Consider the following 21,305-nt stretch of genomic DNA (forward strand, 5'->3'; position numbering starts at 1 on the left):
ACCACATCTAGAAGGGAGTTGAAACAAAGGGGCACATGTACAGGGATAGGAGGAATTTGTGACCATTACCATTAAGCAGTCTTTTACTTGTAGTCTCCTTTGGGGCATGTGGGTAACCCCAAAGTAAGACATTAGCTTAATAAAGCAATGAAGGAAAAAAAATTAAGACTATCTTATAGAGTTGTGCTGATATTTAATAAGAAACACATTTGAAAATTACTTAGCCCAATGCCTGGCATATAAGTCCTCATCAGATATAAATGATGATGACAATGATAATGGTTCAATGATTAGGACAACACCAGGGGAATCAGTGGTGGTTTTGGTATAGATGAGTGAACAGATGAAAGTATTATTTTTGAAAGATTAACTTGGTGCCATTGAACAGGACAAATAGCATTTGGAAGAGATTGGAGAAACAGAAACTAGTTAAGAGGCTATTATAATAGACTAGTTGTAAGGTTATGAAGAATTGGAGTGAATGTAGTGGAATGAAAGTACAGATGTAAAAAAACATTTTGATGAATAAATAACTAGTTGTCTTATTTGATATGGTTAAAGAAAAGTTTTTCAAGATAAGAGGAAGATAAAGAGACACAGCAAATTATAGTATTGCTGAGTTCACTTTGTAAAATGTCCAAGTCAAGTCTTAATAGCAATATTTATATTAGCGATTAAGAAGCAGTAGAACATGAGTCACATCTGGCTATAAACTTAATGTCATCTGATTCATAATTATATAAATTCCATTGTGAAGTGGATGAGAGAAACATTTTATATCTCTCTTTCAGAACTCAGACAAAGCCTAAATCAGATGCTTTAAATGTGAGTGGTCCTCAGTTATATGTGTTTTCTCTATGGCCCATTCTTTTTTATGTAGTGTATTAATTCTTTAAAGTCACTGAGGAAAGAATGGCAAATATTCGTTCTCTCTCCTGACTATTGCAATTGACTGTATTGGCTATCTAAAGGTCTCTTTGAGAAAGATTTCCACATCCAGACTTGGGGAAAAGAGTGCTATGATTAATTAGTAGTGTTTACCACAAATGACTAATTCACTTCTTATATCAATTAGAAGGTAATATGTAAATATATAAATGAATGAAGTATTTTATTGTTTACAGATCACTTGCATATGCAATTTGGAAGTTACTTAGCAAATAGAAATAATATATCTTTAGTTTCTTGAAAATCTTAGGGAAACTGAGCCAGTACTAGTTGCATACTTTTTAATAATATTTATCCAAAAAAGAACTATGTTAAAATATTAAAATCTCATAGTAGCTTTGTTCACTTCTATAATTTTTTGGCAAGAGCCTTAAAGTGTAAGTTAGTTCATTTTTTAAAACCATTTAAAACATTTCTGAGCAATGAAACATTTTATTTTTTATTTCACTAAAAGGATTTTTATTTTTTGTAGCCCACTATACACTTTCTGTTATTTCTGGGCTGCTTTATTAGTTAGTTTCTTCTTTGTGTTTTCACTCTAGAAAGGTTGTGTATGTAAAGAATGTGGATATGTAACCAATCTTCTTGCAGACATCTTTGAAATTAAAAATACATTGCCTTTTTCACAAACACAGTTGAGTCCTTACAAAAGATGAAATATTTTAATTATCTGATACATAATAGTCAGTAACCATATGAATTAAATTCTGACTTTTAACAACAAAATATTTTCAGAAAAAGAACATAAACAAGTCTTTTAATAGTATTCTATTGTTTTAAGGAAGGAATTTAATTTGACTTTTTAGTATTCTCCTGTGATTCTACTGCTGTGATGCTACTGTGCTCTGCCAGTTATATCCAGAATATTGCTGATCAATCTTAGAGATTGTACTTTTTCAGCTTTAATGCTCAGTCAATATAATTCTTAATGGGGTTCTGTATTTTACCTCCCAGATTCTAGCCTGTGTAATATGAACTTTCCCCCCCAACATCCTTAAAAGTAAAATTTAAATTATATAGAGAGTGGTAGTGTGTTCTGTTTAAAATACACATTTTCCCATAGATAACCATAAAGAGAAAGGAGCAATGTTATGTTCTTAAATTTGAAAATTTATATAAAATGGGCAAAGTCTTTCAAAGTATGTAGCATATCAAAGCTAATCAAAAAGAAATAGAAAATCTGAATAACTCTCTTTTAAAGCCACCAGAACCACTGCCGTTATTCCAAGAATGGATTAATCCATTCATGAGGGTACAGTCCTCACAATCAGATCACCTCATTAAGACTACACCTTTCAACCACCAGTATAGGATTTCCCACCCTCTTAACACTGTCAATGTGGTGGGTTAAGTTTCTAATACATGGACTTTAGGGGACACAGTTCAATCCAAAGCATTCCACCCCTGGCCCCCAAAGTTCATGTTGTTCTTACTGGTAAATACATTCATTCCATCCTCCAAATCTTAACTTATTTTAACTTAAAAGTCCAAAGTTTCAAGGTCCCATCTATGAAATCAAAGCAAGTTATTTGTACTTCCAAGTTACAATGAGGAGGACAAACATAGGGTACATGTTCCTATTCGAAAAGGGATTAATAGGCCAGAAGAAAAGGATAACAAGTCCTAAACAAGTGTGAAACCCAGCAGGGCAGGCATTAAATCTCAAAGCTGGTGAATCATGTAACAACTCCATGTTTCACATTCTTTGCACACTGGTATGGGCTCCTAGGTCCGCAGGCAGCTCTGCTTTTGTGGCTTTTCTGGTCTCCAGTAACGCTTTAGCTCTCCCAGGCTGGCATTGAATGCTGATAACTCTACAGATCTGGGGTCTCTATGGTGGTCCCACTTCCACAGCTCCACTAGGGATGGTGCTGATGGGGTTTCTCTGCTGCAACTCCTACCCCATGTTTCTGCTCAGCATCACTCTAGAGAAAGCTGTATGTGGTGACTGCCTCTGTGACAGTTTTCTTCCTAGGTCCCCAGGCTTTTCCATAAATCCTTTGAAATTGGGGCGAAGGTTCCCAAGCCTCCACAGCTCTGGCATTCTGTGAGCCTGCATGAGGATATAGCCCTCATAATCCAGTCACCTCTTCAAGACACCACCCTTTCACCACCACAATAGGATTTTCCACCCTGTTAACACTGTCAGTATGGGAGTTAAGTTTCTAATACATGTACATTTGGGGACACAATTCAATCCAAGTCACTGATAAATTAAAAGCATTTCCATTATAATCAGGAATAAAACAAGAGTATCTCCTTTGGTCACTTCTATTCATTATTAAACTGGTGAGCCCATCCAGCATGGTTGGAACCCCCTAAATAATAATAAAGGTACTAGGATTAAGTGAAAGAAATTAAACTGTTATTATTTGAAGATAATATGTTTAGATAATAGAAGACTAAAAGAAGCTATAAATATGTCATTAGAATAAGAAAGTTTAGCAAGTTGTGGTATATGTTTAATATATAAAAGTTAGCTGTAATTTTAAATCCTTTTTATAATTGAAACAATAAATATTAAGTCGATTAGGAATACGTCCAACATTTTAAATATGTGTAAGACTTTTATAGAAGAAAATGTTAAAGATTTATTGAAAGAAATGAAAATGACCTGAATAAGTGAAGAGATATGCCATATTTATTCATGGGTTCTTTTCTCTTTACTGTGATTTCCTAAGATGTGAGAAAGACCCATTTTCATAGGCATTGCTCTTCATTTTGAAAAGGGGTTAGTCAGATCTCATCAGGGGCATGGCCAGTTCTTCAGTATCTTGTATCACTTACTTTACATCATTTTGAAGCTCTTCCTCCACAGTGATTTATTAGGCCAGGACTTTCTTCTGGTGTCATTCAGATACTGTAACTGTTACACTGTCTCTCATTCAGTTTTCAAGCAAAAATGAAGTCTTTAAATTATTTTTTTATCCTTGCAGACTTTGCCTTCAAAAGAAACAACATTTTTAAATACTACACAAATGTCTTGCCTGCAGTCAGCTTCAACTTGGAGTAGCTGCAAACATAATTCAAAGTCTCAGATATTAAGAGAACATGTATCAGAGTTAGATTCCTCTTTCCATTCTGTTCTGTCACTGCCATCAGGTAAGACTCCTCATAAAATTTTTAAGTAACTCTGGATATTTTCTAAAGTGAAATCTAATCCTATAAATACAGGAAATCTAATAAAATTTTATCAATTATTTTGTCACTAGATGATAGAACTAAACAATTCTCATAGAGCAATTAATCTGGTCATATGAGGAATTAGTGTTCTATCTGTGTAAGTTGATTCTTTCTAAACCAATTTGATTTATTTTGGGAAGTAACTAGCTTTTAATCTCCTTTTACTTTACTATTAAATTTTGAGCATTTTATTGATAAAATGGCTGTTCTGTTGAAATGTTTCTTAGTAATAGTAATTCAGTGTTGTTTTCTAATGTATTGTTGTGCATGGAGTTTTTCCCTGCTGTGTAATATTCCTCCACTTCTAATCTGCATTGCATTTTTCCAAGAGGGAAGAAAACTTTTCATCTGTAGCTACAGTCAACCTTTGAACCTCATTAGTGTCTATAATCTATAACTAAGTAAAGGAGGCATTTATATCCTCACATACCTAAGGTGGTTTTCAATTTCCAGTTCTTGAATTTTTTGAAAAACCTTTTTAGTCCTGTCTATATTAGAAATAAAGTAAATATTTAGGGTAGAAAGGAGACATGCCTCAAATTGGTTATCTCAGGTTCTTCTCTTTATTGGAGGATATCTCAAATGGGCTTCTGTTTCCTTTTCAATGTGTAGTTCTAATAATCTTTTAAATTCTAAAAATCTTTTAAATTCTTTTTTTTTTTTTTTTTTTTTTAAAGATGACCGGTAAGGGGATCTTAACCCTTGACTTGGTGTTGTCAGCACCACGCTCAGCCAGTGAGCGAACCGGCCATCCCTATATGGGATCTGAACCCGTGGCCTTGGTGTTATCAGCACCGCACTCTACCGAGTGAGCCACAGGCCGGCCCAAAATCTTTTAAATTCTAAATCTCTTTGTGAAGCAATATTTTTTGTAGCTATCCCCTTGCCTGGAATGTTAGTTTAGTTTTTATTAGCTTTATAGTAGCTTCTTAGCTACAACATACTTTGAAGTAAGTTTCTAACAGGAACTATTTTATTCCATCTTTGAGAAAACCTTAATAGTAGGAATAAATAGTAATCAATATAGCAATAATAATGCAGCTAACATTTGGTCTTAGTACACATTGGGCGCTATATATACTAAGCACATTACATTTTCTTGTTTAATTCTCAGAACAACCCCATGAGCATAAATACTGTTGTCCTCTTCATCAATTTACATGAGAAAATTAACCTCAGATATATTAAATTATTCACTAAAGATTACTCAGCTAATAAATGATGGAGCAGGATTTGATCTGAGGTAGTCATTCTCCAGAACCACACTCCTAACCATTACTCTTTACTCCCTTTTCTTATTAGCTTATTTGTTTCTCTGACAACATAACCCTAAGATCTGGTATAGATGTCCTTTATCCTAAGACAGTTATGCCCCCTCTTATAAGTAAGATTAGCTTTTTTCCTACTAGCTAGGATTATCCATTTCTTCTTGCATTCATTTAATAAAAATCCCAATACCTACTAGATACCAGGTACTAAGTAGGTGGAGTATAAATACAAATACATCCCTCATGCTACTTGCAACCTAGTTTAAGACAATGGAAATGTAAACTAATAAGTGAATAAAGTACCATGAAATATTTTAATAAAAGCCCACTGGTCATAGTGTGAACACTAAGAAAGAAATATAGGTGGAACAAGGACATTCTTTAATTATATCATGTTTTCCCACAAGTCACAAAGAACAGTGGTAAAATAGGTGATATTTTCTTTATAACAGGATTTCTTTAGAGAAACAGACTTATATTTATGTAATTGGAAAATATCAGAATCCTGAAATGTTTAAGCAGCATTTTATGGGAGAATATTTAGCTTATATCCTCATTTTCCTGTCCCTTGGGACAAACTCAATAATGATATTCATGAACTAATTTTTTCTTTTTGCATATTTTTCCACACTTGAATATGGACCTGACATTAAAATAATCATTCATGGGAAAAATATATCTTCTCTTTGTTTAAAATCCAGACTCTTAACTGGATTTATCCTGATTTGTGTGTTCAAAATTAGTTTTCTTAAAAATAAATACCTTTTTGTATTAGCAAAACTTTGTGTACATTAACTGCTTTATCAAATATTTCTTCACGTTTCTCAGGGAAAAGTTTAGGCATCTATTAATGAATGCTTTTTAAGATGATTTTGTTTTTACATTCTTAATTGAAAGAAACCCTTTAATAAACGTGAAGCACATCTACTTTACTCCTTAGCTCCCCATAGGTTGTCAGATTATAGACTATGAATGTAGTAAATTGAATCTCTCTTCCTTAGTCTCTATTTAAAGGAAGAGAGCTAGTTTATCAGTAGGTTTTAATCTTTGTAAAAGTAGAGTCATTTGTGATTTATGTTAGTAAGTTAAGGACTTGTGAAACTTGATGTTTTGATAAAAGGTTGCGTCTGAATTATAGTGGGTTTCCCTCAAGTAATTAAAACCATGTAATTGTATCTTTTGGAAACCTCATTATTTCAAATACAGAGTCTGTGGGGGTGGGGTGGAATGGATTTGGAGTCAGCCAGGTTGGGCTATAAGAAACCTGGCTTTCTTAAAGACCTCTGGGGTGCATTTGTTTTCATTCATTTTTGAGTCGTATTTATGAATATTTACAATTAGTGTTCACCTTATGCACTATTTTAGGAAGTTCATGAAGTTGTTCATCTGTTAGTTTTTTAATTTGTTTGTTTATTAAATACACCTAATCAGTAATTTTCAAAATACTGCTACCAACATTCTTGGAAAAAGTACTTTGCCACTTCTGATAGCTGTGAATCTTTAAACTTTTGCTTATTTTTCTTAGCTTATGTGGTAGTTATAGAAAGAAAACAATCTTAATATTACAGTCTGTAAAGAGTGCTGTTCACTGAAAATACTTATTTAACTTTATTTTTCCAGATGTGCCTCTTCATTTTCACTTTGAAACATTGTTAAAAAACACTGAATTAAAAGGAGACCTTGCCGAAAATAAATTTGTAGGAGACTGTATCATATCTCCATCACCTGGTATGTCACATTTACAAATCTTGTACATTACATACCTTTTTATATCCTTCATATTTATTATTTTTACATTCTAAGGAAATAAAATTTAACAAAAGAATAAATGTAAATCGTTAATTTTTAAAATTCACTTCTCACAAATCACACATACACCAGTAGAAAATACACAAAAGCAATCCTAACAAGAAATATGTGATGCCAATTGGGTGAAGATTATGAAATATTATTGATAAACATAACAGAAAATTTAATAAGTATGGAGAAGCAACATTCCTGCATGGTAAGATTAATAAGTATATCAACTCTTCCTATTAGTTCATATGTGTAATGCAATGTAACTTGAAGTTCTAATAGAATTTGATTAAATAATTCTAAAGCCCATTGGGAAGACTTAAGAGAGGAAAATATAAAACGTATTGCTGGAAAAAGTACTAAGAAAATCTAGCCCAACCACTTATGGAAACATGCCAGAAATCTATACTAGTTAGTGCAGGTTCCATTTTGCTTATATTTAAGAAACTAGATCCATGGAGCAGACTACATAGTTTATACTTTATTATATAACCAGGGAAGAATTACATATCAATTGGAAAGTGGAGAACCATTTGATAAACAGTATTGTTAGTCTTTCTGAGTAAAGTTTTTCACACTCGCTTCATACTATGAATTAGAATATAGTTGGTTCCAAGGATGTTAAATAAAATGTTAAAACTATAAAATGAAATTTGAGGAAATCATAATGAAACATTTATGAGTACTATGAATGGGGGTGAGGACACTGTCTATGCTTGGAAGCAATTAGAAGAAAGAAAAACTTCAGCATATTTTGATTATCTGCAATTAAAATCCTGTTAACATAAAAAAAAAGTCATATAAACTAAGATAAATTATTTCCAGATGAAATAATTATCTACCTCAAAAACTCAAAAGTCAAATGAATGCCTGTTAGAACTAGAGTTTTATTATAAAATATATTTATAAAAGTCAGCACCTTTTATAAATGCTAGTCATAACTAGATAGACTATATAAAGGAATAAATTACCTTAGATACATTGACAATGAAAATATAAAATATCTGAGATTAAACTTAACAAGGACCTACATGAAGAAAAGTTCAAAAGTTTACTGAGGAACCTAGGAGGGACCTTCCTATATGGAGAAATACTTGTCCTGTCAGAAGACAATACTGTAATTTATGTCAGTTTTCCCCCAATTAATTTATAAATAGAATGTAATTCTAATCAGAATTATAGAAGTATTCTTTTGGAACAAAGTTATTCTGAAGTTTATCTAAGAGGTAAAATGTTGAAGAATAGCTAAAATAATTTTAAAGATCAATAGAAGGAGGTGTCAGATACCAAAATGTACTATAATAAAGCTATAATCATTAAAATATGGTGGTACTGATGGAAGCCAGATCAAGGGAACTCAGTAAAAAGCCTGGATACAAACCCGTTGGTTCATTATATGATAAAGGTGGTGTTTCCTGTCAGTGAGGAAAGGATGGCCTAGTCAATAAGTAATAATGACAACAAATTCTTATGAAGCATTCCTTATATTTAATCTGTACAATCCTGCGAGATAGATATTATTATTATTCTCCTTGACTAACCTTCCCCAAATTACAGTTGAATTAGGAGTAAAGCACAAGAAGTCTGGCTCAGAGTCTAAGCTCTAAACAACTAGATTTCTTCTGTAATCATTGGCATTAATATTGACTCTGGAAAAAAATAAAATAAAATGAGATCCCTTCCTGATACAGCACATTGAAAGAACTTACGATGGATGAACATTAAAATACATTTCAGATGGATTAAAGAGTTAAATGTTCAAAATGATATCTTAAAAGAATTAGAAGAAAAACTACGTATACTCATTGGTAATGATAATAATAGTGAAAATGATTGTAGATAACATTTCCTGAGAGCTTAAGTGTTGGACTCTGCACAAATGCTTACTATTTCTGCCTGTTATATTAATAAGTTTAAACGTTACAATCATCAATTCTGGTACGACTGTAGTAAAAACAGCACCCTCAACTATTTCAGAAAATATTAAGAGTTGATAAAAACCTTTTAGGAAGCACTTTGAAATGCATTACAAGGCCTTTAAACTATGTATTTTTTTTTAATGAGCTCAGTGTGGTTAAAAAAAAACAACAAAAAAAACTACCTTGTTATTTGCTCACAATAAATGTTGACTGAACTGTTCACTCTGTATTCTGACCCAATTATTCTATTTCAAAGAATCTAGTCCTAAATGTGAAACCTTTATTCACAAGTATATTCATCTCAACATTTTTTGTGAGAATCAAACAATTAGCACCAATGTGAAGTGCATAATAGGGATATGGTTAACTACACACTGCAGTGGAATATGCAGCCGTAAAAAATATCTTAAAAGTTCATGTAATGATGGAAACATTTACCAACGAATGGTGTGAAATAAAAAGATGAAAATATATTACTTCTTTGTTTGGTACGATTATAACCATGTAAAACTGTTCACTCTTCTATCAACCAAATGCAATGTGTGTACCTTGTTGGAATCCCGATTTGAATAAACCAGCTCTGTACACACACACACACACACACACACACACACACACACACACACACACACACACACACACTTTTTGAAACAACCAGAGAAATTTGAACATAGATTAGCTATTAGATATTAATGAACTATTGTTTTTTTAGATGTAATAAGGCATTGCGGTTACATAAATACACGCACACTTCATCAATTACTTTGTTAGATTCATGCTGACATATAGTAGATAGAAAGATATGTCCGGTACTTGCTTTTAAATACTCCAGCAAAAAGACGTGGTGGGAGACATATGAAACGAGATTAGTTATGAGCTGACCATTGCTGAAGCTGAATAATAGGTATATGAGAGTACATTATTCTAGTCTCCTTTTGTGTTTGTTTGAAATTTTTCCACAGTAAAAAGTTAAAGAGAATGGAAAAAGAATGAAAGTACCAAAGGCAAGGAACAATTGTTTATGCTTAGGGAAAAAAAGATTAAAGAAGTACAGGAAAGTATAGGTTATGTTCAGGTACTTTTTCATGATGTAATTCCACTCAGTATTTATCCTGAGACTAAACTTTTTTCAAAAAGGAAAATATGTACCCTTGAAGATGATTTTAAGAATGTGCATAATAGCAATAATAATAATATGATCATGGTGATATCTATCATGCCCAACAGCTAGAGAATAGCTAAATAATATTGTCTCTAATCAGGAATGTTAGGTAACCATGTAAAAAAATAATGAAGAGTGAATTGCAACATAAAAAATACCATTAATTTATTCTAAATAAAATTATTTCATATTTGAATATGTATGAATTATGAAAGAGAATATGCAAAAATGAAATAGTCATGCACCGTTTAATGATGTTTCAATGACAGACCCCATATAAGATGTTAGTCCCATAAAATTATAATGGAGTTAAAAATTCCAGTCACTTAGGGATATAACAGCCATTGTAGTGCAATGCATTACTCATGTAGGAGCAATAGTCTATACCATATTGCCTAGGTGTGCAGTAGGCCATACTATCTAGGTTTGTGTAAGTACACTTAACGATGTTCACATGATGAAATTGGTGTTATAACACTGCGCTCTAAGCAACTGAGCTAACCGGTCAGCCTTTTACAGAACATATCCCCTTAATTAGGCAATGGGGACATGCTCTAAGGTGATTATATTTCTTCTAATGTTGCTATACTATTTATCTGACTTAAAAAATAAGGCAATATAAATATGTCAGGCACAGAAATAATAGTAATGTATCAATAATGTAATGAAAATGGAAAGTTAAGACAGGTATAGAACACATTTGAGTTAATATTAGGGAAATCAATGAAGTGTTCTTTTGTATCCTAATCTCTCATTCCCTATCACTCCCACCCCAAATAAGCAAGCATTAATTAGGTTTTATCTGATACATCTTTCTTAAATAGCTGGTCATTAATTTTTCTTTTCCTGTTAGTGATTTTTACAGAATTAAGTAAAACTAGAGTTCAATATTTATTGAGCATCTACTCTGTGTCAGGCAGGCTATTAAGTGCTGAAGAATCAAAGGTGAATCACAAGAAATAAAGAAATTATACTAGAGGAAACTAAACACAACGAGCTATTACATATTATGATAGGCATAGATACATGATCAAAAATATTCTATAAAGAGGAAGTGTATAACTCTCCTTAAGAGAAGAAGTTAAGGGACATGAGAAATGGGCAAGGAGATGAACTCCAGAAAGATGATGCCAAGTGCTGCTTCAGCTACTTAACTGGAATTTACAAATGAGGAAGGGTGAAGTGTTTCACATCAGTGCTTCTCAAACTTTAATGTGCACACAAATTACTTGAGGGATTTTGCTAGAATACAGATTCTGATTCAAGTCTGGAATGGGGCCTGAGATTTTGCATTTCTAACAAGGGTCCAGGTGATTCAAATGCTGTTGGCACATACTGAGTAACAAGGCTTTAAATAATGGGAACAAACACATGCCCTGTCATGAAAACATGAAACAGTGTGTAATGTGTTCAAGTACCTACAGACAGGTTGGTATACCTGTAGGGTAAATTGTGTGAAGGTAAGTAGACAGATCTGTGCCTTGACACAGAGCTTGGATTTATCCTGTACTATCCATTAGATTTTGCAATTACTGACTTCAGGCAACACAGAAATAGTGAAATGTCAAATTGTAGTGGGTAGAAGAATTAATATAAGATTAGTCTCATCATGAGGAAATACAAGACAAAACCAATTTAAAGGCCTGTACTTATCAAAATATTCAAGGTTATGAAATACAAGGAAGACAGTGGAACTGTTTAAAATACAAGACTTTAAAAGATACCTGACAATTGAATGCAATAAGTGATCAGAATTTTCTATAAAGAACATTATAGGGATAATTGGTGAAATTTGAATAAAGTCTATATATTAGCTAATAGTATTTCTTGATTTTGACAGTTGTAAAAATCTATGGCTATGTAAAATAATAACCTTGCTTTTGAGAAATATACATTGATATATTTAGGGGTGATGTGACATCATTTCAGCAATTTAATTTCACTTGAGTTTAGGGCAAATGCGATAAAATGTTAACATTTGGGGAAAATGAAATGAAATGGATAGAGGAACAATAGCATCATAATTAACAAAAACCAGCCACAAAGCATACCTATAGTGCTAAAACAGCCTCCTAATCAATTTTTATTTCAATCACTGTAGCTAGTGACCTTTTCAAAATGCGAATCTAATTACATCACACTTGATTCCCAGCCCCACCCCTCTGAAACATTTGAGGGGGAATATCCTTATCAGAGGATGTCTAAAGTCCTACCTACACAGGCTGGCTCCTGACTGCTCAGTTCTTTCTCACCATGCTCCCTTACTCTACATTACACAACTGCTGTTCAGTTCCCAAAGTTGTCGTGCTCCCTGCTGCCTTGGACTGTTGCACAGGCTATTCTCTCTTCCTGCCTCTAGCCCATCAGTTATTTCTATTCACATTTGAAATCTTACCACTTCATCTGGGGAAGCCTTTCCTAGAGTTCTCACTAGTTCTGTATAATACAATATCTCAATATCACGTACTTCTTTCTAGCACTCATTACAGTTGCATTCTTTGAGATAATGCTTGTAAAGAGCTGGTTTTGCTCACCATTGTGTCCCTAGGGTTTAGAATAGTGCTTGTCATGTAATTGGTTCTCTACAAAGTGACTCACTGCGTAAATAAATGCAAGGGAAGGAAAGAGAGAAAGGAAATATGAGAGATGCTGTGTCAAGGTGTAGTGTTTCAAAATGGACTCTAAGAATTTGGGAGAGGCTGGGAGGGTTATCATCAATAGCATCTGTGAAGAGAATGTGCAGACTAAATTGTCATACATTTCCTACTGTTTTAGGAGTCCATTAAAACCTTAAAAGACACTAAAGAATTTGAAGGAAAATGATAGTGAAGAAAACACTTGAATACAATTTTGTGAAAAACATCACCTTTTGTGAAAGTTAAGATTCCTTCACAAAGTCTGGTGTGCTTTTAGAAGACAAGGGGAGTGGTGAATTGTTCGCAGAAGATAATAGAAGGGTGAATTGTCTGGTATTTGCTCAAATTACTGCAGCAAAATGTTCCCATTAAAGGTGGGAACTAACTTTTTAAACACCTACAAGTGCATTTTAAAATCTCTCACAATTCTAGTTGCCCTTTTTAAAACATGAGTTTAGAATTACTCCTGCTATCTTGTTTTGTTTTCTTTTTAGCATCTTTCTCTTTTTCTGGGTGGTGGGAAATCTGGGGGCCATCTTAGAACTCCCTGATCTCTGTAAAATCATCGTCATTTTCTACATCTAGCTTTTATGTCAGTCTGATTCTCATTCCTTTGCAGTCATATTTTTATCCCTTCTCTTGTAACTTTTAGGATATCTTCATCTGTGGTGTGCTACACAATTATTATTTCATTTGCTGTTTGATATTCAAGTGAGTTCTTTGAAATCTTAGGGTTAATGTTAATGATTCCGGAAAAAAAAAATGTGGCTATCATTTCTTCAAACAGGGCCTTCCCTTCATCCTCTTTACCCTGCTACCCCATTTTGGTTTGTCTTTTTTTCTTCTTCATATTTTCCATCACTTTATTCTGTCAAGTTGTGGAACTCCTCTTCCAGCCTGCAATTTTGATTTTCTGCTGTGTCCATTCTGGCAGTCTAGTGATGATTTTGTTTTTAAATTTGAACAATCTTAATTTCCACTTGAGATTTCTGTAGAGGGGCCTTTGCATGTTCCTCTTGGCAATATTGTTTTAAAGACCTGTTAATCTGTATTCTGTGAATGCTCCATTAACGATTTCTTGAGATGGTTCTTCCACTTGTTTGTTGGACCTCTTTTTTGTTTTACAGTGTTGGTATTTATCTTTGAAGCTGATATTCACTGTTAAGACTGTTCTCCACTGCTGTTTATGGGACCATTTTGATGAGCAGGGTAGAGATTTACACTCTTCACTATTTTCAGATAGTTGGATATGGGCAGGATGTTTCAAAGTTTCACTTGGTACTTCACTTGGTATTACACTCATCTGTCCAATCATCCATTTCTCTGCCCAAATCTCTGATTTTGTTACCTATCAAGACAGATAATCTCATTAAATAGCCTGGCTGAAGTACTGGCATGTGCAGTCAATATATCAGTTGCTCCACATAACTGTTCCATGTCCTGTTCCCAGTTTTTATCTCCTCCAGGTCTAGGGCACCTTTAGTGTTGATCACACATTTTCATGGAAGTACTTGCCCATGTGCTTCTGCTCTGGGTTTCTTCTTCAGTCACATTCCATATCATTAGTCTTTCAGAGATTCCCCACAACTTCTGCTTCACTTACAAGTTACCCTTTTTTCTTACAAGTGTAGATGTACATATCCATGCATGTGCCTGGGTCTAAAATTTTCTCTATCATTTTTAGGGTGCTTTGCCATCTTGAAACCAGATTCGTGGTCACTATTGGTAGGATATGCCCTTTATTTCAGTGAAAAAGTTTGGTGCTTCAGCCTACATGTTGCTTTTCCATTCTTCTCCACATCTCCAAACTCTTCAAAAAAGAAGCCTATTTGGTTATTAACACAGTACTGGAAATACGGGGTTCAAATAGACAATAATCATGACAATAAAGCTAACATTTATTGAACACCTATCATGTCAGACACCCTTTTACTAAGCAGGAATTAACTCATTTAATTCTCATAACCCCAAGATAGCTGCTATTATCTCTATTTTACGGATGAGACAACTGAGTTACAGAGATATTAAATAACTAATTCATTGTTTTTAAAAAGTGAGTCACGTTTTCATTGGTGCTTGTCACTGTCAGAGGTGGATAAAATCTGGTTCTTGCTCTCAGAGTCCCAGTCTGTTGTGACCCTAGTGAATCTTTCTTGGTCCTGAATTATTTCCAGATCTAAGAGTAAGCAAGTACTAACTTTAGGATTCAAATCATATTCAGCCAAGATTTACAGATCTGAACTTTATGAACAGATCGCCTTCCCTTTTAATCCACTTCAAAAAATGGAACAAATATAGGAAATTGTGCATTTCCTGAGGATGTTTTTAAGAAACCCTATTCCAGGTATTTCTAGTTTGAATTTTTCCATCTGGGTACTTTAGTATTTCATTATATGTAATTTTGAACTGGTATCTTAAAATTATGCACTGTTACAGATAAAAAAGTTAACATGTTCATTATCTGTATGTTAAGGAATTAAAACTTCACATTTCCTTTCTTTTCATTTGTTTTAGTACATAGTAATTCTCTGAATCAAAGGAGAAATGGATATTTACCGACATATAAGCCTCAAATAAGGTCAGAATCTTCTGCACAACTGTTACAGGGAAGAAAGAAAAGACATTTGAGTGAAACAGCATTAGGTAGGTTAAAATGAGGGTATGATTACCAGTGCTAAATATTGAAAATAAAAAAATTCTGATCTTCAAAGAACCCCTGTCTCATAGGAGTTCATAATACAGAACAGTCACTAATTACAAAACATCTATGACCCTATGAACATTAAACAGCATGTGCCTGGAGTTCATTCACGATTGTGGACTGGGTATCTATCCACTTTACGGCAGTCAGTTATTTCTTTCCTATGTTCTTTCACCAGTTGTCTTCTACCAGTTGTCCCCTGGACAGGATTTAGTCTCCATGGTTGTGTTCTGGACTCAGAATAACGTTAGTACAAAGTTAACTTACAGAAATTTATTACCATTACTGGTACCAACTGTGGAAGTGTGGATTCACTGTAGATTTCTCAGGATTTTGAGAAATTGGCCAAGATTCAACTCAACTACCCTGTTCTGTTCTTCTTAGGAATCCATAAATTTACAGATCCAAGAAGATCAAGAGATATCTTTGGAACTAGAACTCTTCTAGTAGTACAAAGTGGGATTTGTTGAGGGGATTTGGGACAAAATAATTGCCATAGTTATTGCTAATGATACATGAAACTTAACTGGCAAGACATATTTTGAATAGCAAATTATCTACATACTCTTTTGGTTCTTGTTCTTTGTTCCAGTGGATATAACACAATATACATTAGTCAAGTATTCTCCAGATGTAATATTCAATAACACACCTAATAAATTAGAAACCACATCCAAGATGTGCTGCACTATAATTACACACAGTGGATTTAACACATTTATATATAGTGTCTTTAGAAATCCCACCATAATAGACCAAGTCACTGCCTGATAATGACTACCTGATCAACTACAGTGTGGCACAAAATTGACAAACTCCCACACATGTTCAGAGGTTTCATTATGCTTTTCAGTGTCACACTCTTGACAGAATCAAGGATCACATAGCTTTTGATGAACTTTCATACATGCATACCAAAGCATAGGAAAACTTTTTTTGACCTCTTAATAAGATGCATTATGAAATACATGTTAACTAAGATGTAAAATGTTTCATTTGAATTGATACTTTAGATCTAACTTTGAGTTTGATGGAATACAGGGTTGAAGAACAAATGAAATGATATACTACAAAGAAATAACTAGTTAATTCTGAAAGTGCAGGACATCTGGTCTAGTCCCTTAAACAAGTCAATGTCATGAAAAATGAACTGTTCTGTATTATAAGAAACCTAGGAGACAATAGCCAATTTCAATATGTAGATCCTGATTTAAAGAAACTAGCCATAAACAAAACTTTTTAACAACTGGGGAAATGGATGACAAGGGTATTAGATTTTACATTGTACAGGAAAGTATTCTTATTTTTTAAGATTCATACTAAAATAAAATAAGTGAACAAATAAATATATAAATATACACTTACAAATAGGGAACCAAAACAAACAGAAAAAAAGGAACTTGGAGGAAACAGATATTACCAATAGAAGTAAACTTCTAATCAGTAGCCTAAGAGAAATCCATAACCGAAGAATGGGATGCTATAAAAATAAATACCAGAGAACAAGAACTTTTATAAATTAGTACTTTAATAGTAGGAATTTTTCAAAAATCTATAAACTGTTCAGAAGATCAAGTTAAAGAAACCTCACAAAAAGTAGAACAGAAAGTCAAAAGTTTTGAAAAAATGAGAATAGGTAAGAAAATCAAGATCAGTCCTGGCAGTTCAACCTCTGACAGGAGTTACAGAAAACAAGAATAAAGGGACAGTGTTTTAGTCCATTTGTGTTGCTATAACAGAAATACCTGAGACTGGGAATTTATAAAGAACAGTTATTTGGCTTATGATTCTGGGACAGCTGCATCTGGCACAGGACTCGGGCCACTTCTACTCATGGCGGAAAGTGGCAGGCAGCCAGTGGGTACAAGCAGATCACATGGTGAGAGGAACCAAGAGAGAGGAAGCAAGAGAGAGAGAGAGAGGAGGTGCCAGGGTCCTATAAACAACAAGCTCTCACGGGAACTAATAGAGCGAGAACTCACTCATTAATCCCCCCTCCCCCAGGGAGAGCATTAATCTTTTCATGAGGGATCCACCCTCATGACTCAATCAGTTTTCAACACTGCCACAATGGGGACCAAATATCCATATGAGTTTTGGCAGGGACAACATATCCAAACTCCATCAGAGGGAATGGAATTATTCAAGAAAAAAATATGAAATGTATTGGATAAAAACTGCTAAGACCACAGAAAATGGAAAGACTAGTGGCAGAACTGTGGGTTACTCTTCTTTTTTCATTTCCTCCCCACTGCCACCAGCGATAGGAGTACTTCAAAAAGTCCGTTGAAAAACAGAATTAGAAGATAACATGAATCTTGCATGAAATTTTTAAAGACCTCTAGTACATGAATTTTAAAAAATCAATATGGTAGTATTGTGTAGATATACCACATTTTTATTGTGTAGATATACCACATTTTTCTTATCCACTCATCCAATGATGGACATTTAGGCTGGTTCCAACTCTTGGCTATTGTAAATAGCACTGCAATAAATATGGGAGTACAGATATCTCTTCGACATGATTTCCATTCCTTTGGGTTTATTCCCAGCAGTGGGATAGCTGGGTCATATGGTAGATCTAACTGTAGCTGTTTGAAGAACCTCCATACCATTTTCCATAATGCATCATTTTGCAGTCCCACCAACAGTGTAGGAGGGTTCCCTTTTCTCCACATCCTTGTCAGCATTTATTATTCTCAGTCTTTTGGATATTAGCCATCCTAACTGGAGTGAAATGATATCTCAACTCTGCTGTAAAAAAAGAATGCAATACTACCATTCACAGCAACATGGATGGACTTAGAGAAAATTATATTAAGTGAAATAAGCCAGTCACAGAAAGAGAAATACCACATGTTCTCACTTATATGTGGGAACTAATAAAAATAAATAAATTTACAAATAAACGGGTAAAAAGAAACACAACAATCACAACAATCCTTGAACTTGTTAAGATAAGTGAATACATATGATGATGGGGGAGGGGAAGAGAAGGAGGGGGAAAAGGAGGAATTGGTAAAGGGGCACAAAAATCAACTATACTGTATATTGATAAATTCTTTAAAAACTTTTTTTTAAATGAGAAAAAAATTTTATCAGTTGGAAGAAAACTAAATCTTCAATATTAAAAACAAGTCTGTGAGCAAAAATTACTGTCCAGTCACCCTCTGGGTCAAGGCACTGTCTAAATAGAACTTTCTGTGATGATGGAAATGTTCTCTATCTGTGCTGTCCGAATAGAGTAGCCAGTAGTCACAAAGGTGACTATTCAAATTTAAATGAACTAAAATTCAATTAAATTAACAATTCAGTCACAGTAAAAAAAAAAAAAAAAAAAAAGGAATAGTTGTTTTTATCTATATTGATACAAATATTAAATTACTCAGACATAAAAACACAGGAAACTGCATATCCACACAAAAACATCGATGGATGAATAAAACATTCTTATGAGCAAGAGATGGACTTTGAAGTCTACATTGTTATCTCACTTTTATAAATTTCAAGAATTTGCCAAACTGATGTCTGTTAATAGAAATCAAAACAATCTGCACATGGTGAGGTGCTTGGGTATTAATTGGAAATTTACATGAAGCATGGAGGCATTTTTATGGGTGTTGAACATGAGTCATACACCGACAGTGTTGTTGGATACTGTAGGAAGTAAAATATTTTTAAAATTTATGAAGCATATATATGATTGCATGTTGAAAAAAAATCAACAGATAAGGAATCAATCACCTGTCACCTAATGAGAAAAATAATTCTAATAATACCTGTTGTTCATGTTTAATGTTTGACATTCTCAGTGGTTCCTTCTATGGCAGGAGAAAGAACCAGACTTGAAGAATTTGCTTTTCAACATTCAGAACCAGGATCCCATAGCAATTTTACTGCTGTTTCTAACGTCATTATACCAAGAACCCAGAATGCATCATCACAAGTAAGTTTTTTCTGTATATTCAACTCTAAAATTGCTTTACAGAGTTTTAAAATAAAACCAGCTGATTTTTTTAAGTATCTTGCTAATCTATAACAGCCTTATTCATCAGCACATATTGGCACATTCAGAACTATCCTATTAGGAAACAATAAATTTGCTTCAATAGGACTTTTTTTCACTAGGAAGTTAACAGTTCATTAATCTCCGGTTACTTTTTTTTCTGTCTTAAAAACTTAGTTATCATGACTATCTCTACTCCTTAACATATAAAGCTAAATGTAGTCTTGCTTATGAGAATTCAGGACTTGTGTTCTTACTCTGGTTTTTTTGTTATCTAACCTGGCAGTAGAGGTCAAAAAATGAGAGGACTTAAAAATGAACAGTCTGGGGCCGGCCCGGTGGCGCACTGCGCTAGTGCACCGCTTGGGAAGCGCGGTGGCGCTCCTGCCGAGGGTTCGGATCCCACATACAGACCGGTTCCCGCTCACTGGCTGAGTGAGGCGAAAAAAAAAAAAAAAAAAAAAAAAAAAAAAAAAAAAAAAAAAATGAACAGTCTGATGCTCAGGGACCAGAAATATACAAATGAAGATTGTACTAATGATCTTTATAAAAGGGCTTACTGAAGAATATTTTATAGCTTTTCCTAATAAAAAGTGGGTTTGTTCAATGATCATTTCATTCACGTTCAGGGTGCTTTATAGTTTTATTTATTTAGGAAGCTGGCCAGTACAGGGATACAAACCCCTGACTCTGATGTTATCAGCATCACACTCTACCAAGTGAGCTAACGGTCAAGCCCCTAAGTTAGTCATTTTTGATAGGAAGTTTTGCATTTTTTTTTTTTTTTGTCTTTTGTCTTTTTTCCGTGTCCGGCAACGGATCGCAACCCTCAGTGTTGCCCCCGTACCGGACCGGGGACCGGCAACGGGATCGCAAGCCTCGGCGCTGCTCCCGCGCCTCGCTCAGCCAGTGAGCGGGAACCGGTCCGTATGTGGGATCCGAACCCTCGGACGGGAGCGCCGCCGCGCTTCCCAAGCGGCGCACTATCCAGTGCGCCACCGGGCCGGCCCAAGTTTTGCATTTTAAGGCATTACTATTTTTTATGGTCTCAAAAATAAGCATGTATATTTGTGCACGTAAGTATACATTACACACCTCCCAAGAGATTGTTTTGGTTTACAAAACATAGGTATACTTTCTTAGTTGGTTTTCGTAACATTTTATAGTCAGACTTTGTAACAATGTATTTACAAAAATTATGTAACAGGTGCACTGCCACATTTAAACTCATGAAAGGAAGATATCATCACAGGTAACTAGAAATGACTGTAAAACAATACTGTAATCCTGTTTTGCAGACTACTGCACGACGGAGATTAAGAAGTGAGAGCTCTTATGATATAGATAACATTGTGATTCCCATGTCATTAGTAGCCCCAGCGAAGTTAGAGAAACTCCAATATAAGGAAATACTTACTCCAAGGTATGTATACTTACATCTTTTTTTCTTTCTTCTTTACTTTAATAAATTTAAATTTTTGGAGTGAAGCTGGAATTTTAATTCATGAAAGAAGGATGTCCCCCACTTCCTTCCCTACTTGTACAGCCATGGAGGGAAAATTCATGTTGAAGAAAAAGTGCCATATATTATCACAACTTTATTTCTCAGTTTTTATAAAGAATTGGAAATCCTTAGACTGATTAACGTTAGTATTCTTAGAGGGTTTTTTTCATTCAATGAT

The 21,305-nt window shown here is 34.1% G+C and overlaps 1 protein-coding gene across 3 annotated transcripts in view; it reads left to right on the forward strand.

Moving 5' to 3' along the window:
• KANSL1L (KAT8 regulatory NSL complex subunit 1-like) overlaps nucleotides 1–21,305 on the forward strand; it is a 129,047-nt gene that overhangs the window by 101,080 nt on the left and 6,662 nt on the right. For 2 of the 3 annotated variants that reach the window (XM_008570407.1, XM_008570409.1), the window contains 5 exons: nucleotides 3,885–4,050; nucleotides 7,020–7,127; nucleotides 15,428–15,556; nucleotides 19,448–19,563; nucleotides 20,922–21,046. In XM_008570407.1, the coding sequence (XP_008568629.1) occupies nucleotides 3,885–4,050; nucleotides 7,020–7,127; nucleotides 15,428–15,556; nucleotides 19,448–19,563; nucleotides 20,922–21,046 (644 nt within the window). The remainder of the gene's footprint in view (nucleotides 1–3,884; nucleotides 4,051–7,019; nucleotides 7,128–15,427; nucleotides 15,557–19,447; nucleotides 19,564–20,921; nucleotides 21,047–21,305) is intronic. The other variant, XM_008570408.1, reaches the window with a different exon arrangement.

This window comes from Galeopterus variegatus, unplaced genomic scaffold (genome assembly GCF_000696425.1).
Source record: "Galeopterus variegatus unplaced genomic scaffold, G_variegatus-3.0.2 Scaffold600, whole genome shotgun sequence".
Lineage (NCBI taxonomy): Eukaryota > Metazoa > Chordata > Mammalia > Dermoptera > Cynocephalidae > Galeopterus > Galeopterus variegatus.